Here is an 18,362-nt window from a genome sequence, read left to right as displayed (position 1 = left end):
GCTGAACCTGGGCTACATTTAGCACAGTTCAGCTGGAGTCAATGGAGCATGAACACTTTTATTAAGTGCAGCAATGGCCACATTTACACTCAGCATCTGGACTTTGATGAGCTGTAAGCAACATGGGATTTTGGACAGCAACCTGTCAGTAAATCCCTTTTCTAAAGAAAAACGTGACAGGGCTTTTGTACCTAGGAAAACCAGCTTTGGTTCCTAAGGAATTAGGTGAAGACTTTTATAAAGCTTCAAGGAAGAAAGATTAATACTGCAACTGCAGGTAATTTACACAACAGTCACAAATATTTCTGCTGTATTTCCCCCCAAAAAACTCAAAAACCCAACAACAGAGATTTCCAAACAGTGAAATATTTCAATATATGGCTACATCAGAATTACCAATTTATTGTTCCTAAAGCAGTCACAGCTGGCAGAACCCTGCACACATCTGCTATGTGGCATAAACACCACAATTAGTTAGCCAGGGACTAACTTATCTTTTGTCAACAGTGAGTTGCTTTGACCACAAACCCCTAAATTCTAAAATCCTAATTCTGGAAATCTCCTTTTGTGCCAAGATCCATTGGGGTTTCCACTCAAATAGAATTCTTCTGAAATAATTTATATTATATCTGATCTCAACAGAAACAAAAGGTTGTGCACATGTGGAAAAAACCACAGTTTATATCATGAATTTAACAACTGCTTCTAGCAACTATGATGTTGAGAAAAATAATGATCCACCTGCTTGCCTTAGAGCAGTGATTCTCACCCTGAGGAAGGTGGTGATCCCAAGGGTGTCCAGGTAAAAGTCTGTACCCTGTTCTGTCTTTGGCTCCACTCAGTTTATAAAATATTAAAACATCTGAAGTTTTTCTGCCATAAGCTCATTGAGAATGTTAAAGGAATTTCCTAGAAATCAGTGTGTTTAGCTAATAAAAAAATATCACATTTAAGTCTGCAATTAAATTTCAAAGGTTTTCATTTACACCAAGTACCAGAGAAATATGATTGACAGGCAGTAAAACCAGCAATTTAATCAGAAGTAAAATACCTTTTTCATGTTGGACTGAAGCATTTAAAGAACTGTAGAGGGTTACCAAGGTAAGTAATGTTTAAGACTATTCCTCTCAGCATTTTATTGGTGATCATTCACTAATGTAAGAAGAAATTACACTTGAGGCAGGAAAACAGCTGTTGAACAGTGTATTTTAAAAGCAGGAAAAGAAAACCACACTAAATGTTTCTCAGGTTTTGGGTCTTATTTAGTAAGAAAAGCAATGCAGCCAGTAGGTTTAACCATCCCCACTTCTTCCAAAACCAGCCAGCATTAATACTCCCAAATTACAACTAGATCCACATGGAAAAACAAACCCTCAGCCTCCATTGTGGCTCCATTTCCATGAAAAACACAAGAGACAACTGAAATATCCTTTCCTTTCCAAATCTACAACAACCTTCCTATCACACCTCAACCAAAAACTTGAGCTCAAGACTTAATCTCACACACCAAATGATACCACTAAGGGAGGTCACAGGAAGCAAACTTACCCTGTGACATCTTTCAAAAGCTTGCTTGGTTTCTTGCAAAAGGTTAACCACCACTTCTTGGGACAGGAAGGTTTCCCCATGTGTGTCAATGCTTGGCCCCAGGGGTAAGTTTGTTCGTTGCCTTAGTCTCTCTTTGAGGTCTTGAATACTGGAACAAAGACAAACCCCAAGAAGATTTCACCAGGTGGGAATTTTGGCACACAAACTCAACAACAATTTACCATCTTTTAGTTGTTAACTCAAAAAACAGGACCCAAGACACAGTTTAGGATGTGCAAGCATTAAGACAAGTCTTGCAAGCTTTAAAAACAAAACTTGGCAGTAAATGCAAAACTACCACCTCTGATTCCATGGTCAACTGTGTTCTGGAATGGCACATTCACACATGGGAGCAGCTATTCATTCCCTTGTGGGATGAGTGATTTCACTGGAATCCTGCAGCACTTCTGCTCTCTGGACAGATTTAGCCTCCATCCTCTCTGTCACCTTGCAAACACTAATGAGAGCTTCCTATCTCATCCACACCCACAAATCCTCTCATCCTCATCCATTATCTCAGCAGTTCTTTATTTAGTCAAGCATGCTTCAACACATTTCCATGCATAAAACAACCCATACAGTTACGCACCACAATAAATTTAATTTTCCCCAAGAAAATTAAATTTTCATCTTTGCCTTTTTTTAAATTACTTCACTACTGCTTTTTCCATATCATTCCTCATTCCTGACACACTGAACCCAGCAGCTCTTTGAAAGGTGCAGTAGCCTTAGCACCTCTGCTTCACACAATTTTTAATACTTCCTATCCCACTTCTCACTACTCCTTCATTAGTTTTTCTACCCTGAGGATAATGAAGTCTTGTTTTACCTTTCTCTAAGTCCATTGCATCTTCTGGGCTCACTAAGAGCTTTCTCACTGACATTGCTATGGTCTTTTCCCCTTCCTAGGTCTTGGGAGGGGACCACAAGACCTGGGCAGGTGAAAAAAAATGTATGCTTTTAGATACACACATATACATGCTTTAGGTACCTTAGTTTTGCTTCAGTCCTTTTGTGGATCTGGATCCTAAGTTGAAACATAGGTTTAACTGGTATTTTTCATTTCCAGTATGTACAAATACCATGCACTGAGTACATTTCACATGTACTGAGAGCAACACATTTTTGAGCAGAACATAAAGTGAAAGCAAATTATAAAAAGCTGTAGGTCTTTGGCAGTTCATCACTGTGCATCTGACATGGCAAATACAGCCTTTCTCCCCTCACCACCTCCCTTCCACTTCAAAATTATCAAACTTCCCCAAAGGAACTTACCCTCCAGTGCCAATGGACCTCTTCTGGTGGTTTTTGGAATCATAATAGCGCTGCAGAATCATTGCACTCCTACTTTTCAAATAGCCAATTTCCACCTCAATGTAATTCTCCAAGTAGGAAATGAAAATGGCCTTGATAAGCTTAGACAAGAAAGTCTGCTTATCAGTACCCAAGTTAAATTCCATCAATTTGCTTGACAGATTAGTGGTTCTTTATGCAAAAGAAACAAAGAAGGGAAGGGGAGGAAAAGGTTGAATGTGGATGAATTACAGCATTACACGTTTGTAAAGTACACAGAATGAATTACACATTGCACATTTGTAAAGTACAGCACAACAGAACCCTGATGGTGATTAAGACTTGGAGCAGTTTCACATTTAAGTAAAGAATTTCACATAATTCATGTTTAATTACACACAGCTCCACTGCAATCAAGTTGCCAGTGAGATGGGGAGGACTGGCTTTTCCACAGTTTTAAAATTACTCTTGAAGATCACAATAATACCCATTGAAAATAATAATGGCTATTTTAAATTTTCCTTAGGAAACCCATCATTGTAAAGGTTAACAGACATAAAAAATTTACAGCTTTGATGAGAAGTTTACATTTTTGGCTCCTTTTTCTTGACAATAATTCTGTTTATTTTCCAATAGCTTCAATCCAATAATTTCATCATTGATATATACATACCTTGTATATAGATCATAGAGGTTTTTAAGATACTGTTCTGCATCTGATTTCCTGTGTTCTTCCAGCTGGTCCTTCACATAACTCTGCAAAATTTGGTACATCTGTTAGAAGATTAACTGACAAGCAAATGAAATACTCACTACTTCCTAGATTATATGGAATTTCCTGCACAGTGTAGATCTTACTTAAAGGAAATTCATCTTTCCTTTGGTTTTACATCTCTAATTTACACTTCCTGCATTATCCACAGAGGGGGTTAAACACTTGTAGAAGTGATTTAATACTACAAAACAGTAATGTGTGAAGCAAAGACAAAAGACAGATGGCTTTGAAAATATGTCTGACCAACTAACACAAAATCCCCTTTAAGAATCAAAAGCACCAGAGGCCTCAGAGCATTTCTGCAGTGGACAAGGCAAAGGAGATGGTTACATATTTGCTTATCATAATACATACACAAAGCAGATACAAGCCTAGAGACTTCTTATCATTTGAACAAAATATAATATTTGAACAAAAATATAATTTAGCATAAAATACTAATTCAAAACTGACACACGAAATTGGGGGTGAAACACAAGCTCAATCTTTGCACTATGAGAACAACATCTACAGGGAAATTGCTTTTTGCAAGGAAAGTCTTGCTGTTGGACTTTAGGAACTTAAGCGGGTCTATTTGCAGGATGAAAAACTTAGCATTTTCAATTACTCTAGATTTTCATAAATATTGCATTAGCTGCAAGACAGTACTCACAACATAAATGATTTTCACTTATTCAATGCTAACCTCACAAACAACACCCAAATGCAGGAATGAGCAAATTAAAGATATGAAATGTGGAAGTTCTTTTCCTGACATATTCTTGGTAGGGGGCATAGAGAAGAAATCAAACTTGTGTATGACATCTCATGAATTACCCAATGAACACAGCAATTCCCTAATGATTTTAATATTGAGTTTGAGTATTTGCAGTCACCCTGTATTCAGAGCACAAGGAGATTTATTTGATATGGGCTTGAGTATCTGTCCTAATTGTTACAGAGCAATGAGGTGATTCTACACCCTTATACAAAGATTACAAATACTGTAAATTCTCATTAATTCCTATTATCAGGTGAAATATTTTTTTATTAAGAGGTGCCTCAATGAACTTCAACATGTTAAAATTTAAAATACCTGAAGTTTAACTTCAAAGATATTTTGAATGAGTTTGGCTAGCACGGTCTCTGGATTGCTAAAGATTTCTCCAACTTGCTTATTCACTCTCTGGCAGAGAATGGCAGCATCTTCAAAGACATCATTCCTCAGGAATGCACCCTAGGGATTGAGAAGCACATTTTAGAATATATTTCCAACAACCTATAGGACTAAATAAATCAATAATGTAATGTAAATAAAGAAATGATGTAAAACAAAGTGCATTACCTCTTGACACTGTTTTATGTACACATCAACACAGTGGGAATAGCCCTGTGAAAGGAGCAAAACAATGTTAGAGCAGGATGTTCATGTTTCCAGAGCAAAACAAAATCAAGGAAATACAAAGCTTGTGAAAAAGTTAATTAAAAAAAACAAACAGAATTCATTCAAAGCACAGACTTTTCCAAACTCATTTTTCTCACATCTCTAACATAACTCCACTTACCACCACTCTACATGGATCTATACCTCAAGTTTCAACATTCTTTCTCAAGCATGAAAGTCAGGTCACACCCATGCAAGAGAAGATTATCTTAGAAAGTTCCCCACTGATGCTGCCCCCAATCCCCCTCATCTCTCTCCTGTATTCCCCTGCACTTGATTTCAGATTGAGCACCTCAGTCCTGAAGTGACACATTATCTGACATGAGGGTTGTGCCCACACAAATACCTTCACTCAAAACAGGCACTTATTGTGCTGTGGGTTGATTTTATTCACATATTAAATTAAGCCCCTCAGCTTTTACCTTAAAGTGAAGCAAAACTGCTGCTACTTCTCTCATCCTGGAGATTTCTCCTCTGCGCTGAGCACTGGTAAACTCTTGAATTAACTGGCACTCTAAATCGTGGTACTTACCTGGAGAGAAAAGGGGATAACAACAAAAACCCATCAGGCTACGGAATTCAGGCAAAAACTGTAATACTGACAGTATTGCTTACTTCTTTAATCATCTTTAACAATTCAAATACAGCAATATGGATTGAACTGGATAGATAACTTACTTGCTATCTTTGATTTTACTTCAGAAAACCTGTTAACAACAACAAAAAAAAATAGCATGATTAAATTCAAATCCACATCACATGAGAAATCACAGGCATCCTGGATCATGAACAGCAGGCACTCTGCTTAAAAATGAAAACATGCAGCACAAAGACGACAGAAAAGTTCCCTAAAAACCTACAAGCATCTAATTCAAATCTAGCATTAAGTCAGCAAAGCAAAATTATCCCATTAAAAGTCTGTTAAGCAGTTTAGGATGTGTATGTAAAGATGATCCTACAACATGAGCGCGTGAACACAAATTTGAGAATAGAGGAGAGAGAAATAAGCACACAATCCAGCTCAAAAGCTCCATGAATCCCTAAGCACAGCACCAAAAGGGGAGACAAGGGAAGCATCAGAAAAATCATAGCTGTGTGAAGATTTACTTTCTTAAAAAGATGTTCAGATAGATTTTTACCTGTCAAAAGGCAGTTCCTGTGCAATCAAATGCAGTTTCTGAATAATATCAGCTGCCTCTTTAATCTGGTGAGAGGAAAACATGACAGAGTCATTAAAGAAGGTCTGATTTTGGGCTGTTCCCTTCCTCCCCCTGCACTGTCCAATTTTCATACACAAAGTCCCTATCTCTAAAGCTGGTTGAGTTGACATACCCGTGGAAGAGATCAGCCCCTCCAAGTTCCCATATGTACTTTTAAGATGCTTAAGGTATTTTTCTTTAACATAAAGTAATATAGGTCAAAATGTGATGAAAAGTCACATTACATGTTCCCATTGGGGATGTCTGGGGAGGTGTGTGAGCTGTCTGGACAAACAGCTCATACCAAAAAAAGCCATGACCATGCATGGCATGGAGAGGGGAAAAGGGGGAATAAAACAGAGAATTCTCCCAAAGAAGGAGAAATGTAATATGGATTAGAAACTCTGAGGTCCAAAGCAAAAATCAAGATGGAAGTCAGGTAATTACAGAGCTACAAGATAAGAATAGCTGCATGACTACAGAAGTTAATGAACAGGTACCACAGCATGCAAATCTGTGCTCTGCTCTGGGCAGCAGAACCTTTTATCAATTATTTTTCCACCATCAGTCAGCACAGGAAGTGCATCTAAGCAGTGCTTAGTGACTGCTTTGCTAGGCTGAATAAAATGATGGAAAACACAAATTTCAAAATGTGGGGAAGGCTTCAGGCTGCAACTGAACTTGAGTGGATTTAAGCAGTGCTGCCTGGGCCAAACCTGACACAACTGGAGCACATCTGATGAGGAGCAGCTGAGGGGGCTCAGCCTGGAGAAAAGGAGGCTCAGGAGGAACCTTCTCACTCTCCAAAATTCCAGGGGGCAGCCAGGGGGATTTGGCTCTGCCCCCAGAGAACAAGGGACAGGACAAGAGGAAACAGACTCAAGTTGTCCCATGGGAGGTTTAGATTCACATTAGAAAAAAATTCTTCGTGGAAGGGGTTGTCACTGGCACAGCTGCCCAGGGCAGTGGTGGAGTGCCCATCCCTGGGGGATTTCCAAGCCATGTGGATGTGGCACTTGGGGACATGGGTTAGTGGTGGCCTTGGCAGTGCTGGGGGAAAGGTTGGGCTCGAGAGTCTCAGAGGTCTTGTGCAACCTGAATTATTTGATGACTAAAAGCTTTATAAGCTGGCACAATGGAGAACATGCAGAATTTGCAATTTATCTTGTTCCTCCAATTAGTGATGATCCAGGGAACTGAAGTGAGAGGGAAGGAAGTAATGAAATCCTATTCTGCCACCACTTAGAGCAGGCTGGATTAAAACTTTTCAAGAATAGAAGCAGACACACAGGTAAGAATAGAGAGCACAGGCATCACACCAGGCTGGTTGTTCAGCAAAAATAGGGGCACTCAAAGTGTATCCATTCTGACTATTAAGAGCAGCTTATGTTTTGAACTGTCAGCTTACAATAGCCTCTTAAGGCAGAAGCTGCTACACTCCTCAAATAAATCCAATGAAAGAGCAGTTATTTCTATTAGCTTGCAGCAACATTAATACCTAACAACTGGGATCTGTGCAATTGTCCATATATTAGCAGTTATTCATCAAAGCTGCAAAATCAAAACAAACAAACCAACAAAAAAAAACAACCAAGAATTCCCACAAACACAACATTTTCTTTGTTTCTTCTTCACACAATAGCTGTTAACTAACTTAGATTTTATTGAACTCAGGACTTTTTCTATGCACAAGAGAAGCCATGACAAATCAATTCTCCACAGTTTCTGCTTAAACCCGGACATCTTTAATTTTTAATTGAATCAGGTTTCTGTAAACCATTAAAACCAAAATAAATATTGATTTTTTAAAATACAACTTAAGGGCTATAATGTATCTGGGAAAAAAACAACTGAAAAATCATAGAGAAATAGTGGCAAGGGAGAATTTTAACACAAAACATGCACAAGTGAAAAGGCAGAATGAAATAATATTAAGTACAGAACATAAACAGAGAAATGGGCATAAGAATAAGAGTAAATATATTAAGCAGGACAATGTAATTGAATGATAAACAAGTGAGCTGCTGATCATTTTGACAGTTTAATTGTGTTGGAGTGATTTGCTCACCTCAAGAATCTTTAGTACAGGAGAAAGATTGGTTAGCTAGCAGCACAAGGGAAATTCTAAGGATTCAGAGGGTGAAGACACAATGCACAGAAAGGGGACAAGCCAGCAAGGAAAATCTTCACAGAGGTAAGTCAGAAATTGCTCAGTATGGCTGGGAGAAAGTGGGAAGCAACAAATGGAGTGCAGGGAAAGAAAGGAATCCAACAGATTTTAAGAACAGACACTATTGAGAAAAGTATCAATTAGAAGATAACTGTACTATGTTCTTTTTTGTGCCTCTCCTCTCACAGTGTCCCCTCAATGTCTCAAAGAAAAGCCCACACTTGTGAGGGCTGGCAGAGCACAAAAAATCATAACACCCTCTAAAACATTATCTAAAACCCCCTTCAGTTTGAAGATCAGAAGACACTGGCAAAGCACTAAGGCTTCACATTCAAGAATGTTTGTTACTATCTCATACTTTAGAAGTATTTTTAGAACAAAGATGCATTAAGATGTAACAGCTCCTGTCTGGGCAGGCTCTTTTACAAACACTTCTTCAAGTTATTGTTTAAATCAGGGGGGAAAAGTTCAAGAATCCCCCTGGCTGAAATTAGCCCCAGTAAGATAACTTGTATCCAGAAATTCTTGTTTGTGTTCCCACTCTTCCCCTGCAGACTGGCACAAGACTTAGGGCCTTTACATTTGTCTTCCTCCAGATTTGATGAATATCTTATTATTCTTTGGGGTGTACAGAAATTCATTTGTTTACAATTTCCACGTTCACCCTATTTATCTACCAAATTTTTCTGGTTCTCCAACAGGATGTATCATGAAACTTTAATCTATAAATAAAGTGAAAGTTGAATTCTTTGAGCCTCTTGAGCAGACAATACATCATTCTTGAAGTTATATTTTGTTATTCACCATGTTATTCACCATTAAATATTTGTAAAATGCATGTTTTATTACTCCTTAGGAAAAAAGAAAGGAAAGAATTTATGCAGCTCTGGGAAAGGCTGTCTATAGAAGAACTTCCCTTATGCTGAAACCTTTCTGTTTCCCTTGGAAATCAGGGAAGATTTTCCTCTGCTCTCTCTTGAATTAGGGCAAGCTATCAACTAGTAATTACCACATATCCACAGACCATGAATCAAAAGGCACTGTGCAAGTGACTCCTTGGGAATACAACTATATAAAATGATTAGCTTTTCATTTCCCTGAGAGACACCTCCAGCTCAGTGGGGAGGGGGTGACTATTAACCTGTTCTCAGGTCTCCCATGAGCTGCACATTTCAAGCACATATTTTTCTGCTGAATGTGCAAATCAATTTTTGCTGAATGTTTGCTGTTTCCACATATTATAATTTTTTTCCTGACTACTACCATACCACTGCACAGAATTTAAGGAGGGAAGGAAGATTCTTCAGGATACATTAAAAAAAAACCCAACAAACCCAAACCAACAATTTTATTTAAACTGCATTGGGAAATCCCATGTGTCCTTTTGCTTAGAGCTGGATTTTTTTCCTTCAGTTTATTTCTGTTTGTCACACTACTCAGATTATATTTGCTTCGTGAACGTACTCTTGAAGCACAAGAAAAACAAAATGCTTGAACGTTTCTTTGAAGTTTTCCTGCCTGGTTCCTCTAAATTCCAAGGGTGGAGACATAACCACAGGACTACACAAAGCCCAAAGGCATGCTGTGACAAAAAGGTATCCAAGGCCAGTGGACTGACCCAACAGAGCAAAGTTGCACAAAGAAGTTGCATTCAGAAACGTTCTGCTTTACAGGATGGATCTGAAGCAAGGGGTTCAAAGGAAACAGGCAGATATTGTATTGCACTCCAAAGTTGCCCTCCCAGCGTTTCCCAAATCTCCGATAATTTCATAAAATGAAAAATGCCAACATTGCCACATTAAGCATCGTTGAATACAAGTGCTTTATCAGCAATCTGCAGCCCAGTGATGTTAATTTCCATTTCAGAACAATGAAACTTTAACAAGTCAGTCACTCAGTGGTTTGAAGTCTGACCATGGTAAGTCATGGTAGCAGCTTGTAATTAGGGCAGTCCCGCTTATTGCTTTGAACTGCTTTCATCCCGCTGACAGCCCTTACCTTTTCAGAGTTTGTAAAAACATCAGACTTCAGCTCTCCATCCAGAAACTCATTAAAGTATTTCATCAGCTTCTGAGCCTCCACAGCCCGTTGCCGTGGCGTGTTTACCCCCTCCAGCTGGTCGCCAAGGTGACAGACCTTAGTTGCTACATAGCTGATGTGCTCATCCAGCTCTTGGAAATGTTGGAAGGCAACCTGGAGAACACAGACACTAAAATCATGATTTCCATTTCATGTACTACAGGAAACACAAGATTTCCTTCAGGAAAAAGCCCAGTGAACGCAGGTGCTGCATCTCAGAACTGCTAATTAATTAATTATACACAACCCAAATAAAGCTTAGTGGTTTTCTTTAAATCATTGTGAAGACTGCCCACTTTCAGCATTGCTAACACTCCTTAATGGAACATGCAGATGAGCCTCCTTTGATGGGAGAAATTGTCATGAAATCCTCTTTATTCTTATCTCAAACAGCAACACCCTGTACCAAGAAAAGTTAAAGGAGCACAGGATGCTTTGAAAACTTGCACAGCCTCCCACTGACTCTACCCTTTGGATTTACCTGGTTGCTTTTCTGCAGCTCTTGTACTTTCTTGGCAAATTCCTTTGCTTCCTTCTGGCACTGTTGTTCTAGTTTCTCCACCTTCCTCTGAATCCTTTCATCCATTACCTGTAATTCTTGGATATGATTTACAAATTCTTCCAATAATCTGATTTAGAATAAAATACAGGAAAACACACTTTGAAAGACACTGTCTTCTGAAGAGTTTAAAAGACCTCAAAAAAAAAAGGCAACTTGCATACAAGGCTGATCTAACTATGTCCAACTTAGGAATGTTTCTAGATGGAAGATTTAAATAATTAAATAAATTTAAACTTTTTAATTTAAATATTTTAGAAAACAACAATCTTTTTATATAGCATTAAATATTTTAGAAAAATTCTAAATTTTTCTAAAATATTTAATGCTATATAAATATTTAATGCTATATATAATGCTATATAAATATTTAATGCTATATAAATTCAAAATTTCTAAAGTTTTGTTTTAAATTACATCACCCTGGTGTACCACTCTATGACAACATAAAAACTCGGTGCATGGTGGGCCAAAGGAGAGAGGAGCACCAAAATATTAATCACTCAAGAACGTGGCTCTGCCACAGATACAGAAATCCCTACATCCCCATCTTCCCTAAATAATGGAAAAAGAAATCCCTACATCCCCATCTTCCCTAAATAATGGAAATGAAGGCCACTACATCCCTTCATTGTAAGGGATACAGCAGAAAAATATTCTCTACATGTTCCTGTAAAGTTGGCAATCAGCATTACAATGAGTAATTATTAATAAGTAACTGATACAGCCGTAATTTCATAATGTTGTTCTGACTTCACTTCTTCCTATACCCATTTTAGAGGGTTTTTCTGCCCTTTCCCATCATTAACTTTTCTTTCAGACTCACATTTTACTCCTCCCAATCACAGTACATCTGAATGCATTCTTGAATTCCCTCTGTTCTTTTCATTCTGTTCTCAACATCTCTCCCTTTCTCATTCCTGTTTTTGTCCATTCTGTCCCATTTCAGTCACATTTTCAGCTCCTATTTTCTAAATATCCCAGTCATTGGTCACAGAATGGATTACTCCCAGATCCTCCAGAGCCATAAAACTCATGCTAAGAACTGGAAACATCTGAAACATTTCAGAACTTTGCTGTCCAGGTTTAATGTCAGAAGAGGCTTTTAGCCCAGTCAGTTACTTGAGGGCACAACTTCTTAAAAGGAAACTGGACTGAGGCAGAAGTTGGTGACTCCTCTCCTTCACTCTCTGCTTGCCAGAAGCCCAAGAGCAATCTGCACATTGCAGCAGATTTCACAGAAAGCTACAAGGAACACATCTAAATTTACAGAAGTATATTGAAAATCAAATTTAAACAACAGTGACACAAAGCATTCTTTCCAACAAAAGCCTAGAGAAATTCAGGCAGTCTCTATTAATTTTAACAAACTGATTCAGGCTGGGGTTTGTTTTTTAAACAGGTCTTGTGTCAACTCTGCACTTATTCAGCAGCACTGCTCAAAATATTGAGAAAGGAAAGAAGCAGAAGAGGCAGCTGCTGGTCAGGTTTACAAATGAGAAATAGAGACTCCAATACTCTTTCTAGCAGAAAACAGAAAAGAAAAAAAATAGATTTTTTTTCAATATTAATTTTGGCTCCCTGCCCAATACTAGAAAATGCCACAAGAAAAATATTTATTATTGCAGGTTTCTCCTACTTGTCCTGAAACATATGGAAGTGCCTCCCAGAGGTTCACACAAGCAAACCAGCAGAAATACAGAAAATCTGTTAAACTAAGTAGAAATTTGTGCAAATCATCAACTACCCTAATGTATATACTGGGCACAAGCACAGAGAAAGAGCTCCAGGGAATAACGTGCATTTCCAGGCTGCTTCCTGCTTCCAGCACACATAAAGCTCTGCATAGGATGCAGGCCTCAGACTAAATGTCAAGAGTTCAGCATTTTGCTAGAAATTCAACAATAGCCTTTCTCTCCTCAGATGCCTCCAAAGAGGCAGAGTGCTCCAGAAGAAATGTCCTTCAACTGTGTCAGGTTCATTTGCTGACATTTTAGTAAGTCAGGTTAGTTTATCATGAGATCTCATCCCCAGAGCTGCCTCTCTTGCTGTTCTACCTTTCTGTGCCTTTTATTTGCACACTACTGTGTCTTAAAACAAGGCAGCTCAGGAAACTAAAGTAAGAAACTCATTAAATTGGCTTAACTATCATAACAGTGAAGCCTCATATTATGCTTGAATCAAGCAACTGTCTGACAAGCACAAACAATATCAATTCTCCTTCATTCAAAAGGTCTCAATCAGAAAGTGACTTTCCCTACTCATTACTGAATAATTAGTTCTGAATAATTGGCTCATGGTCACAAATGCTAACAATTGTCCCACACGAAAACCTCCTTGGACACACAGCACCACTATACACAGGTTTGTGTGGAATAAATATATTGAATATATGTGGAATAAAACAGTACAATTAGAGATACATCCACTTAGACCATTGTGCAATTTAATTTTTTTTACCTTTTGGGATCGAAAGCTTCTCCACCTCTGGAACCTCCCCCAGGTGTTCTCCATGCCAGTCGTTCAATGTATTCATCTGCCACAAAAGGCTCCTGGCCACAGGAGAAAAACCCTTTACAAAGTGCCACAGCAGGCTGTTCCTTCAGCAGGTGCTCACACCTCATTTTGAAAGTGTTTAGAAGCTTTACTATAATCAAAAGTACAGTGCTGGCAATTACTGCATCACCTCTTGGGCTTACATAATTATTGTTGAGAACACTGCTTTTAATGTGATGAGTTGGAACATCAAGTTTAGATATTATCAGACTGCTTGCAAAGAATGTGCTGCAGGTCTGGGAAGAGCTGGCTCTAAATGACATTGTTTGCAGCTGAGTTTGTGGCTTGTCATTCCAAAGTGCCTGAGCTCTGCAGCTGATTTGAGAGGTTACACCACCCTAAGCCAGCCATCAGCAAAACACATCAGAGAATTCATCTGCCCACAAAAGTTGTGTGGCAAAATAAAAGAGTTTTTTACAATTGTTCAACTCTGTCACACCACAGCATCACACACAGAAAGAACTGACCAAAAAACCCAGCTCAAAAACCCCAGCATGAGATGCCACTGGATGCAACCCAAGTGCAAGTGCAGAAACAGAGCAGAGAAAAATGAGGAAAAAAGGCATAAAAACAGAGGATTCATTTAATTTCCACAAGTAGAATAAACAGGGTATGAGTGATACTAAAACTCAAGGTTACAAAAGTTTCTTCCATAATATTTGCTGGTTCTTCCATAAAAACACCACTCAAGGGTAAAGAGTTAAGATTATTTCTCTACCCAACAATATTTTCTGAAGGCAGAGGCCTCGTTTATAAACCCAAGACCTTCACTTTTAGCTGACTTAAAACTTACACCAGCTCAAACATTTCATCACATAGTTCATACTAAATTACTCTAAACACAGTCCTATTTCTATCATTAATAAAAATAATATTTATCACTTCAGCAGCAGTGATTAGGTGCTAAAATCAGCACTTCTAAGACCAGTAAGAAAAGTATTCTCACAACCACCAGGATTTTAGAGAAAGCTTTTGAGTTATAAGAAACAACAGTTCCAAAAGTGTGAAACAACCCAAAACAGAGCTGGGAGTGGCTCTGGCTAATTGGAGTATTTGATGAAACAACTGAATATGCCACCACTGCTTTTGATAAATCTTGGTTGAAAAAAAAATGAAAATAATAAAAAATGAACCGATCTCAAGAGGTATTGCATTGGTTACTGTATCAATATGTCTGAAACTTTGTCACAAGGAATAAGGAAGGAAAAACCAGCATTACAGAGTTAGTTTTGAAAGTAAACCCAAGGGTTGAAAAGCAAATATTGCATGTTCAAGGTCTGTTTCCTCAGAAACAAATTATGCCCCATCCAGTCAGGCCCAGCCACTAACCAGGAAGATAAAAGATTTTTAAATACACTTTGTTACACACTGAATCCTGACAGACATGGCAGAAATTTTATCACTCAGTAACTCCTCATGCACAGACTGACTCAAGTACTGTGTTGTGCTCAGCCTCCTTGGCTGAACTTCAAAAATAACTGGTTGATACCACATAAAAACAATTTCCCTGCGAGTCACTCATCTCTTTAACCAAGTCCTTCCTGATACACAAGGTGAAGTTTCCTTTGCAAGAATCCTTTTCATCAAAAGCCACAAGGCCACGTTCTCATGCCAAGTGGAAATTCCCTCCTTATGCCACCTGGGTATCTAAAAGTTTGGAACACTTTTGTAATTTAATTATAGGTGAAATGAGTCATTCAGAGCAGTAACATTCCCTTAGGGGAGGCCTCCAGCTTCCCAATTACCTCAGGGCTCTTTGCAGGACTCCTCCTTTATATGAAACTCCACATTTTTTCCTCTGAAGATCCTGTAATTCACCACTCTGGTTACAAGGATACTAAAGCCAAGTATGGAAGAACCCTGAATAAAGGTTTACTGACACTGTGCGTGCAGATAACATTTTCTACATTTCTCCCCTCTAAAAGATAATTCACCTACACACATTTAATGGCTTTGTATATTTTTTCATTTCTGTAAAACAACATTCACAAACTTTTTCTGCAAGCCTCTTCTCCTAAGGAAATCTGATTTAGATGCCTCAGAAGCAAAAAAAAATATTATAATGTCAAACTTTTTCCACCTCTATACACTTCTATGCCTCTCTACACCTCTAAATATTCCTTGGGTGCACATGTACACAGACCTCCTGCAGCTCCCTTCCTGGAAAATACCTGTTCTTCCAAGAACATTTACACAGGAGACTTCAGTTTTTTAATCATATAAATACTGTTGTACGTTATTTAAGAAATATTAACTAGAGTGGATATTATGTGCAGGATACTGATCAACAGAGAAATAAAATGAGCTTTTTCTTCCAATTTTCCACAGAGGGTGTGTTAAAAATAATCTACTTGATTCATAAGGAGTAAATGAAGTTCAACAGTGTCTTTCTAAGACATGGTTTTCCAGGTTCCACTGCAGATCCAGAAGTTTTTACTTTAGTTTGTACCTTCCATACACATTTGCTTTTTTAAATGCTATCTTGATAACAGGGTTACTCATAGCTGACAGCTCCTAACTCCTGTTTTAAGTCCCCTATCCTGTTCTGCAGAAATTGCTGAAAATCAGCTATTACAAATGTCATTTGCAAGTCCTTTGCCTGTTATCAGATGAGCCCCAACAGTCAATTTCTTCAGCTTTGAACTTCCCTCTGGCTCCAGATGAATTAACGTGATCCCATCCATTCAGCCAATACTCCTGATTTAATAAGAGATATGCCTGAAGTGGGTCATAACCTGGTTTGATCTGGTGTTTACAAATGAAACTACACTGGACACAGCCAGATTAAAAACCAGTTTAGAAGTATCCACTGTTAAATTATGCTTTAAGTTATGTGAGGGAGAATTCAGTCCATGTTGTGCACATTTTCAGCACAGATCCTGCTACACAAATTCCCATATCTGTACTGAAATTTACTTAAAACACACACTCATGAAAATATGGAAATCAAATTTCAACCTCAGCAGACAGGGAAGGGGTACTCCCATAACAAGCACATTTTTATGTTCTTATATAAAGCAGAAATTTCAAACTAACCAAGTAGGCAACATTAAATTAGTGGACATCAACAAAAACTCTCTTGCCTTTGGAGTGAAAGAGAAGTGAAAGCAGAAGAGACAGAAATACTGGATACCATGCTTGAAAAACATAATTTCTAGTCCTAAACTCCAGGCAAAAGTCTCACCTAATTTGCAATTTCATCTTTATTGCTATTGCAAAATGGAAAAAGTTGTTGCACGACCCAAAGCAGCCAAAACACACAGTTTTCTTTCCAGATTCAAATTACCTCACACTCAACACCCCACAAAGAACAGAATGGCATTGTCATCATGTTGAGAAATCAAGGGGCTCCTAGAGTGGTGCAGGGAGGGTACAAAACCTGGCATCCAGCTACAGGAACACAGTATTTTAGTCCTGCCATTTTTTAAAGCTAGGCAAACCAAAAGATGTGAGTCATAACACTTGTGTGCCATCACAATGATTCATAAATTCAAATGCACACAATGCATTTACATAAACCCCAGATATAGGATCTTCCAGAGAAACAGGAAGAGCCTTTCCTGAAGGCTGGGCAAAGTGAGTGCCAGTGATAACCCAGCAGAAGAACAACCAGCTCCTGAGTGACTTGGAGAGCAGACACACCTGGGGAGGACACCGTGTCCCTGTGAAGAGGAAGCGGGGACACCACACACTTTCTGTTTACCACAGGTCACATCATGAGAGCTCACGGTCCAGGCCAGAAGCTGAAGCCACAGAATCACAGAACAGTTTGGTTTGGAAGAGACCTTAAAGATCACCTCGTTCCAACCCCCCTGCCATGAGCAGGGACACCTTCCACTATCCCAGGCTGCTCCAAGCCCCATCCAACCCGGCCTTGGGCACTGCCAGGGACGGGGCAGCCACAGCTTTGCTGTGCCAGGGCCTCACCGCCCTCACAATCGCGAGTGTGATAGCATTCTTCCTAATATCTAACCTAAACCTGCTCTCTTTCAGTTTGAAGCCATTCCCCCTGTCCTGTCACCACACATTCCTGTAAAAAGTCCCCTCTCCATCTTTCTGGCAGGCTCCCTTCAGGTGGGAGATGATCCTCGTACGTCTCTTCCACCTTAGGGCATTCTGTAATTCCAGGGGAAGAATCTGACAGACTCCTGCTATTCCTGCCCTGCTCCTGTGTGGCCTTGGCTGAGCTATTCTCCATCCTCACTTCCACCGCGGGTAAAGGGAGGGCAAAGTCATTTCTTTATTCCATCCCAGCCCCACCGACACCGCCACGCCGGGGTCAGACAAGGGGGTGCCTTCGGCAGAAGGATCGCGGGGCCGGGCCTGGCGTGGCCCTGTCACCCGCCCGCTGCCAGCACCCGGCAGCCGGCCAGGAGGGAGGGACAGAGGCCCTGCAGCGGGGCAAGGCGGGCACCGCACCCCGCGGGGCGGCACCGGGGCTCCGCCGCTTCCCCAGCCCCACACACCGCCCGCCCTTCCCCAGGGAGAGGCCGCCGCATCCCCTCAGCCAGCCCAGCCGGCCCGGCCAGCGCCGCCCGGCCCGCGGGGCCCGCACCCACCTCGAAGAGCTCGGCCGTGGTGGCCATGGCCGCAGGGAGGGAGGGAAGGAGGGCGGCGGCCCCTCAGCGCCCCTTCGCCGCCGCCGCTCCGCCGCTGCCGCCCATTGTGTCCCCCGCCCCGGCAGCAGCAGCGGCGGCCGCGGCGCCGCCTCCGCCCGCCGG

At 40.0% G+C, this 18,362-nt stretch overlaps 1 protein-coding gene across 1 annotated transcript in view; it reads right to left on the bottom strand.

The window, feature by feature from the left end:
- Nucleotides 1–18,335, bottom strand: part of EXOC5 (exocyst complex component 5) — a 28,273-nt gene extending 9,938 nt beyond the window's left edge. Inside the window, exons 1-12 of the mRNA XM_066552035.1 lie at nucleotides 18,201–18,335; nucleotides 13,546–13,637; nucleotides 11,008–11,155; nucleotides 10,446–10,640; nucleotides 6,218–6,282; nucleotides 5,757–5,785; nucleotides 5,501–5,610; nucleotides 4,980–5,024; nucleotides 4,731–4,871; nucleotides 3,554–3,636; nucleotides 2,863–3,072; nucleotides 1,549–1,696 (exon numbers count right to left, since the gene is read on the bottom strand). Coding sequence (XP_066408132.1) covers nucleotides 1,549–1,696; nucleotides 2,863–3,072; nucleotides 3,554–3,636; nucleotides 4,731–4,871; nucleotides 4,980–5,024; nucleotides 5,501–5,610; nucleotides 5,757–5,785; nucleotides 6,218–6,282; nucleotides 10,446–10,640; nucleotides 11,008–11,155; nucleotides 13,546–13,637; nucleotides 18,201–18,227 — 1,293 coding nt within the window. The 5' untranslated portion in view covers nucleotides 18,228–18,335. The remainder of the gene's footprint in view (nucleotides 1–1,548; nucleotides 1,697–2,862; nucleotides 3,073–3,553; nucleotides 3,637–4,730; nucleotides 4,872–4,979; nucleotides 5,025–5,500; nucleotides 5,611–5,756; nucleotides 5,786–6,217; nucleotides 6,283–10,445; nucleotides 10,641–11,007; nucleotides 11,156–13,545; nucleotides 13,638–18,200) is intronic.
- Between the last annotated feature and the right edge of the window lie 27 nt (nucleotides 18,336–18,362).

Source organism: Molothrus aeneus, chromosome 6 (assembly GCF_037042795.1).
Source record: "Molothrus aeneus isolate 106 chromosome 6, BPBGC_Maene_1.0, whole genome shotgun sequence".
In the NCBI taxonomy this organism is placed as follows: domain Eukaryota; kingdom Metazoa; phylum Chordata; class Aves; order Passeriformes; family Icteridae; genus Molothrus; species Molothrus aeneus.
Note: the sequence above shows the minus strand (reverse complement) of the source record. Positions and strands in the feature narration are given on the sequence as shown.